The sequence below is a fragment of the Cannabis sativa genome, chromosome 4, assembly GCF_029168945.1.
Source record: "Cannabis sativa cultivar Pink pepper isolate KNU-18-1 chromosome 4, ASM2916894v1, whole genome shotgun sequence".
NCBI classification, from domain to species: Eukaryota; Viridiplantae; Streptophyta; class Magnoliopsida; order Rosales; family Cannabaceae; genus Cannabis; species Cannabis sativa.
Genome location: NC_083604.1, coordinates 74,731,455 through 74,740,770, shown reverse-complemented (window position 1 = coordinate 74,740,770; position 9,316 = coordinate 74,731,455). Strand labels below are relative to the sequence as shown.

Below are 9,316 nucleotides of genomic sequence, written 5' to 3'. Positions count from 1 at the left end.
AAGTTATTCTAGACAAATTAATTAAGTATTGTAGAAATGTGTTATAATTTTTAATACATATCACTACAAAAAATCTTAATTTTTAGTCACAACAAAATTTATGATTAAAGATAAAAAAAGTTATGGCTAATTATAAATTTTCATTATTTAAAAGGTTTGTGGATAAAAGTATTAGTCACAAAAATAACAATTTGTTGTGACTAAATGCGTTTTTAGTCATAATATTTGTTGTGACTAAAACTAAATTAGTGACAACTTGTAACTAAATACTATATTTTAGTCGTAAGTAATTTTTTATTATGTCTGAAAATCACATTTATGTTATGAGTAAAATATTATCACTAAAAGTAATAATTTTTGTAGTGTATATATAACACCTATATATGAAAAAAATATGAAACTTAAATTTATAATACCTCTGTATAAGTTACGAATTAATAAATCAAATAATATAAAATTTTGTATTGGTCAATAATGTAAAATGCATACATCCATTTTTGCTATTAAAATATATGTACTTGTCATATAAAGTAATACATATATATATATATATATTTTGTATTTGTTAATATATGATCATTCCAAATAACATTTAATTTTTGCAGAAAGAAGCATTTAAATATTATGTTCACACTAGTAACTTGAATTATTTTATTAAGAATAATTCCAAAATTTTGTATATTCTGAAAATTGGGAATATGCATCTTTATAAGATTAATTATAAATTTATTAAAATTAATTAATAAGACAAAAGATATAAAAAAAATCGATCATAAAATTTTAGGATTTTTTTTTTTTATGATAAAACCAAGCAACCAAACAAGGTGTTATAGGTAGGTAGGTGTAGTAGTAGTGGTAAAGTTAGAAGTAATTAATAATGATAATAATTTTGGATGTATAAATTAATAAATTATGGGTATTCGAGCAAGAGGAATCCGTATACCATGGTGTTGTTAAGCCGTGCTATGTACGTATACTACCTTTTATCTTAGCAAGTTATCTATCAACTAATATATTTTTTTCTTCATTAAAACATTAATTATTCCCCATTTATTTAAATCATTCTAAATTTTGGATTATGTTATATCACCCATTCAATATATTTTAATGTTATTTAACATATCTATTGCAATTAATATATTAAGTACAAATGTGTTATCTTTAATAAAAGAAAGTATTAAGTTAATTATATATAATATTGGATGGTAATTATAATTAATCAATATTTGAATTGGCTGAATATGCATGAGAATTAATGTAAATAGTAATATATACAATATATATGATTTATTTTTTTAAAAAAATAATTTCATTTTGAAAAGCATGATTATTACATATTTTATTTTACTATTTATCATATGATATGAATATATAAAAATATATTTTATGGAGTCGAGTCTTCAACACAAAGAGATATTAATTATATTATGTTTTTTTTGAAAAAGAAAATTATATTGTCTTTATGACCACTTGTTTATTATGTGATCTATCAATCAAATAATCAATATTTTATATATAAAGATATTTATTTAAAGATAATAGTAGTATTATATATATATTTGTAAATTAAAATAATTTATTTAAGAAAATTTAAAAATATCACAATAAAATTGAAACAAACGGGCTTGTGCAAATATTGTTTTTACCTAGCTAGCTAGCTCTACTTAGCACACATGATTGCGCTATTGTTCAAGGTAAAAAAAAGATTGCTAATTATTTTTATTTAAAGAAAAAAATTATATAAATCGATCTAAGTTAAGAATATATACAGTAATCTTTATAGATTTCACAGTTGGAAACAAAATGACAATTCTGTCAAAAAAAAAATCCTCATGAATAGAAAAAGGATATATATAGTTTTCTCTCATACATAACTTTTATGAAATTTTGTTAACATATTAAAAAATTAGGGTTGCACGTACACTCAACTATTAAATTATGTAGATTACAGATCATTACTTAGTTCAAATCAAATTTGATCGGTTCGAAGATTTTATTAAAATTTCATATATATAATAAACAAATGATACGTATACATAATGTCAATTATTCACACTCTATACACACGTACAATACTTAAAAAATATATATCTTTTAGCACTTTAATGTATAAAAATTCTCAAATAATCTTACCTATACATTATTTATTTATTTATTTGAAAGTCTTGTTTTATAGCTACAAAATAAATTCATTAAAATAAAATACAATATATAAGGGTGAAAAAAATGGCTTAGTTTTTGGCTATTTCTATCTGCATGCGCATGCAAATATTAAGAAAAAAAACATATTTATTTCTTTATGTATTTCCTTATCGATCTCAATATTTTTATTTGTCTACTTATGTTTTATTTATTTATTTATTTTGTTTCTGTACACATTTTTCTTTGCTGTTGACTTTTATTTTTGGCTGGAATGTATTCACGTGCATGGATTTGACATATGAAAACAATCACCTTTAACAAATAAATATATTCTGATAATACATATAGCCGCATGCCTTTTCTCCACTTTCATACACAGTCTCTCAAATTGATTATTTTCACCTGAAAAAAGTATTCTATTATATTATACAAAAATGTCGAACTGTTTATATCATTTTTTAGTAATATTATATATATACATTATAATTTTGAATAGTGTTACTATCAATCTTTTATCATAATTTTTTAGACATGTTTATATTGGAATTTTTTTTATGGGAATGTTTGTTATTATATTACAATATTATTTTTGTAAATTTTTAATTTTATTTTAATTTTACAGTACTAAAAATAAATTTAAAACTTTTTGAACACGAATAGTAGATTGAAATTTATTTAAAATTTACAAGAATAATATTGTAAGTATAACATACCTAAAAATAAATATTCTGACATGTGATTTCAAACGTAAAAATTATCTAAAAAATTATTATTAGCACTCCTCTAAAACCCCATGTCCATGTGACTATAGTTACTTTCTCGTAATAAAAATCAAATTAATTGTTCCTCTAAAGTCTAAAAATCATTATTGTAACTTTTTTTTTTACAAAATTAAATTCATAATTATTAATGTAGAGACTAACTAGGAAGAGGACGTCCATGGTTTTTCCCTTAGTGTTATACAATTGGCACAAATCAAATTAATTTTTGTGCTTTCTGCAAAAAAATAAATAAATAAATAAATAAAACTTTTGTGCTTTTTTATTTTTTTTTTAAAAAATTGTGCTTTAAATATATATTAGAAATAATTAAATAATTGTTGTTCGACCTTGTAAGGCAAGAAATTGGGGATATCATCCACACATAGTTACCCACATATAACATCTGTAAGAACTTTTCACATTTACCTACACATATGGATAAAATATGTGTGGATAGTTCAAGTGCAGGATATTTAAGTATTTGATGAAATTATGTGTAGATGATTATTTTCACCTATACATAAATTTGGCAGTATATTTTCCGTCCATTTTTTCTTAATAAAATTTCAATTTTTATAAGATGAAAAATCTTTTTTTTTTATTTCAGAATTTTGCTGCATCAAAAGGACTTGGCTGATCATGATAAAAAAAAATAATAACAAAATAAACATGGATATGTACACAATATCAATTAGACAGAGAGTACTTTTTTTTTATTTTATATTATGTATATTTGATTGATTAATATCTCTTTGAGCTAATTAACCTTAATCACTTGAGAAAGCCCTAAATTGAATTTCAATAAAATGGAATTCAATATCTTTACAAAAAAAGGAAAAAAAAAATGGAACTCAATATAGATATATACAAATTGTTTAAACGTATATTTATTACTGATCTGCCGGCTGGTATTTGTTTGTTATTGTTTCCACAATTTTTTTTTATTTGACTTACGTATTAATTGGGTTTCTATATATAAGAATTGGTCCAGTACTATAGGTAATTACTAATTAGATACTAGATGGTAGGGTCGACAAAGAATCATAAATATAATTTGGACCACTTGAATGAAATGAGATCAATTTCAAGTGTAATCCCTCAAGTTACAAATACTATCTAAATATTCGAATCAATTTGATTAGATATTAGATTTTCTTTTTGAAAGGGATTAGACTTTTGATTTGGAGCTAGGTTTATTATTAAACAAAAGAAATAAAGAAATACCTTAATTTGACTCATAAGATAGGAAATCCCATAACATAATATCATTGAATTCTAATAATAATTTTGTGGGGGAACATAATACTACTATATAATTTATTACAAATTTTATAAGTTTTTATAGTGCAAAATTATTTTTTTTTTTTCAGAAAAGTTATTTTATGGAAAAAATTTAAGAAAAATTTTAAAAATAAGTTATCATGTAACTTTAAGGTAACTAGAGAGGTAACCAATTACCTTATACTATTTTTTTTTTTTTCAAATTTTTTAATATTTATTTAGTTTTTCCATAAAATAATTTTTTTGAGAAAAAAATTATAATTTTGCAAACTTATATCTTAATAACCGTAAAATGAAAATTCTCCATAATAAAAGGAATTTTTACAAAAATACTAAATTTTGAGTCAAAGTTTACAATTTTACTGTCACATAATTTTTTTTACAAAAATACTATTTTTTTATAAAACAACCGTAAAACAATAAAACAGAACAATTAAAAATAACAGTAGAATAACTAAAAAATAACCGTAAAATAACAGTAAAAACTAAACATAATACAGTGTGAAACTTATACAGTATTTTTGAAAAAAAATCCGCTCCTCATTATAAAAGTAAAAAAGGTTAAAAATTTTCAGTACGTGGTGTAATTATCCCATAATAATAATAGCTGCATTGGAGAGGCCCAATGAGACAACGTTCGGTTTTATTCTATTATGGGCTTTGATAGGCCCAAATTGAAAGCCTTCCGCGTTTCTCTCAGGCCCAAAGCCTTAAACCTCGCAACAAAACCCTTAGACGAACGGTAGAGAGAGAGGTTTCGATCTCCATTCGGGACTAATTCGCCGACAAAACTGTCGGGAAAAATGGCTAAATGGTGGCGCTCCGGTGCCGGAGGCCTTAGGGTTTTACTGACGAACACAACAACATCAACATCTTCATCCAAAGCCGCTTCGTACCACACGATCCAAGCCATCCCAAGAGAGTGTACGGGGGCCAGAATCTCAGCGAGAGATCGTGAGCAGGGTCGAATCCCCACCGTTGTTTTCAGTCAGTCCCTTCTCGAGAAAGACCCTAACAATCGTTCGGAATCAAAGAAGCTTTTATTGACGACGGAGAAGAAGCAGATTCAGGCCATCGTTAAGTCTGTGGATCTTCCTTTCTTTTGCTCCACGAGGTTTCCTCTTCAGATCCGAGCCGGGTCCGGGTCATCAGTTTTACTTGAATCCGGGAATGTTCTTCCTATTAAGGCAAGCAAGCTTCTTTAGCTTATTATTCATTGCAATTTTGCATTTGTTGACAAATTTGTTATTTAAGATATTGTTATGTTTGGTTGTGTAGATACATAGGGATGAGGAGACTGGGAAGATATTGAATATGGTGTTTGTTTGGGCTGAAGATGGATCAAATTTGAAGCTAAATGTGCCCATTGTTTTCAAAGGAGAAGATGTTTCACCTGGTCTCAAGAAAGGTATTCAATTTTTCTTCTTTGATTCTTCAGTTCATTTTTTTCAGGTTTAGTTTTTGATGATTGAAACTTTTCTCAAGTCAAATGTTCTGAACGTGGTTTGCCTACATAGTAATTGTTTTAGTTTTCTAGTCTCTAGATTGTAGAGTTTGGAGGGAATCTAGTTGAAAAAATCAAGTATTTTGATGTCATACTTGGTGTGTATTTCATTGGTGTAGCTTCTGGCTTTTTCAAATGAAGTAATATACTCTACGTTTACTTGTATTAGGGTGTAATTTACAAGGCTGGAATCTTTCATATAATGTTAAGCTCATCACATATGTGTTAGGAATGTTTAATTATAACTGATGTCGAGATAATGAAAATAATAGTTTCTAATTAAATTGACTCAAAATAGGCAAATTGTAGAAGGATTATACTATTATAAAAGGATTACAACAATTTTCTGTCTAAAATAAGGATAGCACAAAGTATAATTTTCTTTTATGATAGAAAAAAATACTCACTCTCTAACAAGGAAAACCTACAAGTGTGTAAGAACCTCACTATATCTTTTTCTAATGCTTTCTCTTTTTCTCTCTGTGGAATCTCTCTCTAAGTCGTTCTAAGTGGGATCACTTAATTCTCTTATATGTGCCCAAAGAGCACACCTTTATGCAAGTTGTGTATAATTTGCTTGTCTTGATTTTATAACTTTTGATTTAATCATTGCCTTAATCAAGAAATGCAAGGTGTACACAACTTGTATAAAGTCACCGTCTATGTCCAGCTATATATGTACTTCGGGGATATAAGTACCCCATTTTTAAAGCATTTTTTTGAGAGTTAGAGAAAATTAACAAAGGGAGTGTGTTAGGAGACAAAAATACTGAGGTTTTTTTCCTAACCTCTAATAAGAGAGAGGGTACCTTATTTTAGGGTGAAGCTATTATAATCTCTTTTTGTTATGATGAAATCCTTCTACTAATTTTTATTTGAGGTTCTTGTTTCATTATCTCGACATAGTTGTAACTGATTGCCCATTATCACAACACATAAATAAACTCTCCTGTCTATAAATATTTGAAGCAAGAAATTGTAACAACACCTAACCATTGAAGACCAAAAAAAACTATAGCAATAACTCAGTAACAAGTACTCAAACTTTAGACCCCTATTAGGTATTGTTCAGTACTTTTCAATATTTGATATGATTGAGTGAGACCACCATATTATTCAATATTTTTTCTTCACTTCGTTTGCCCTGTATTTGAATTGATAATTAATGGTTAATCCAATCATCATTTGAAGTGATGGTTTATAGTTGATATGATTGAATGAGAGTCAATCTAAATCTACATTGGTCAAGTATGATAAATGATGTAATAATTACATTGATTGTGGTCCTTTTTGTTGCCAAGAACAGGTGGTTGTCTGAACAAAATAAGAACTAGTCTAAAATACATTTGCCCAGCTGAACACATTCCTTCCAAAATAGAGGTTGATGTGAGCAAGCTAGATGTTGGGGATAGAATTTTCATTCGCGATGTGGAAGTGCATCCATCGTTAAAGCTTTTGAGTAAGAATGAAGACATGCCCATTTGTAAGATAGTTGCGACCGAGTTGGAAAATTCAAATTCAGAACATGCTGCCGGAGTTTAAATACTCAAAGTTCATAGTTGAAGGCCTTTCGTTTTCCTAAATTTTTGTACTGTGAATCACAAGCAATCAATCAAACAATAAATCTGCTGCTTTCTTCTCTAAGCTAATCGTTGAAGTGGTTCTCATGGATTGGATTCTTCGGCAGGCAAGAATTTATGGCTCTGATTGTTATCAATTATCTTGCATTATCTTCAAAATCATTAAAAATGATTAAGTGATAATCCATGGAGATTTGGATGCTTGAAAATGGTGTTCAGTAATCTGTTATCATTGAATTACAAATTGGATTGCTGGTTGAAAATAGTAATTTTTAGTTTTTCTATTGCATTTATAATTCAAGATAGTAATATCCCTTTACTATTAGAGGGGCTAAGACCAACTTCATATAACAGCTCAGAAGTATATGTTTTAATGGCAAGTACTTATAAAATGAGGATATCTTAAAAAAAAAAAGAAAAAAACGCATTACTAATACTATCTCCTTGAAAAATTATTTATGCTTTCTTATTATTAAAACCTAAATCAACTATTTTTTTTTACTTTTCTAAAGTCAAGTTAGTGTTGTTTACAATTTGTTGTTTTTTTGTCATTTTGATTTGTTATTTGATTAGGTTAATATAACATAATGAATAAAAACAAGTATAACACAATAATTTAAAATGGTTATAATTAAATAACAAAGAAACATTAGTTCTTAAAAAAATGAAATATAGATTAAAAATAAAACTAATTAAAAATATTGATGTGTAAATCAAAACAAAATCATTTTCATATAAAATAATTAAAATAAATAACACACAATAATTTAAAATATAAAATAAAGAAATCAATTATATTTATCAACAAGTTAAAAATTTGAGAATAAAAAATTAGTTCCGTAAAACAACCAAAATAAAAACTTAGCGGTTCCCGAAATAACTAAATTAAAAACTAGTTCCTTAAATTAATTAAATCAAAAATCGATTTTTGAAATAAATAATTCAAGAATCGTTTTTTAAAATAGATATAAATTAAAATAGAAACGTTTTCATAAATATGGCATATCCTCATGATATTAGATTCTATACTCCTTTTATATTGTCTTCTCTTAATTTTACTCTCTTTTCTAAAGTCTATCATTTTTACCTCTTTTTTTAAATATTGTACCAACTTTGCTCTTATCATTTCAAGATATTCTTCATGTAACTCCCTTATGTCAAGGTATTTTTGAGTACAGTACATATAAAACCCTTATGTCAGGGTATTTTGAGTACAATACATATAAAAAAAAGTATGTTTTAATTAAATATAAATTAGAGGCAGATTTAGTTAATTGATAAATAAAAGAGGTATTTTTCAATTTACCCAACATATCATAAACTATAAAATAGTTTAAAAATTAAAAATATCATGAAAAATAGCCAAATTCAAAACTGCCATATTTAAATAAAACACTTCCAAAAAGCCATATTAAATGTAAATTCTTCATCTGAAAACCCAACTTAAGAGGTTGGGTGGCCCATATCAACACACATATGCGTAAGCCCAAACCCAAACGCGTCTGATCCCTAAAAAGCCCAAAGCTGCCATATATTGCCACGTGTAGAAGTTGACTTCGCAGCGTGTGGCGTACGTGACCATTGACTCTGTGAGAGAAAGACTCTTGACATGTGGACCAGGTCCTGGGGTCGTGGGGTCCCACATGGCCTTTGGTCCATGTTCTTCAAGCTCTATCAATTCTCTCTCCCTTTTTATATTATTTGATTATACCATAATCTTTTTTTATTTCACTTGTTTATACCATAATCATTAGTGAAATCTCAATCTTATAATTGTGGACCTTTTCCATTTTGGTATTATTATTAATAATAATAATATATTAAGTAGGGAATTAATGTCCTGGTCTAGTCCATGGTGTTTAAGTTGTGACCTAAGAAATCTAAGCAAAGAAAATATTCTTATTATGTGTGTGCAAGCTTATACTAACTAGAGAATTTCAAACTCAAAAATCCATGACCTCTTTCAAATTTCGTGTGCTTAATTATAATTAATTAATTAGTGATTATATCTTTCCCCAAATTTTTACTTGACTCTTTTTCTTGTTTTT

At 26.7% G+C, this 9,316-nt stretch overlaps 1 protein-coding gene across 1 annotated transcript; it reads left to right on the top strand.

Moving 5' to 3' along the window:
- The first annotated feature begins 4,918 nt into the window (after window positions 1–4,918).
- On the top strand, window positions 4,919–7,557 carry LOC115714557 (uncharacterized). Its single transcript, XM_030643292.2, has 3 exons — window positions 4,919–5,371; window positions 5,463–5,592; window positions 6,995–7,557. The coding sequence occupies exons 1-3, from the start codon at window positions 4,988–4,990 to the stop codon at window positions 7,228–7,230; spliced, it is 750 nt and encodes a 249-aa protein (XP_030499152.2). The 5' UTR covers window positions 4,919–4,987; the 3' UTR covers window positions 7,231–7,557.
- Window positions 7,558–9,316: the final 1,759 nt, after the last annotated feature.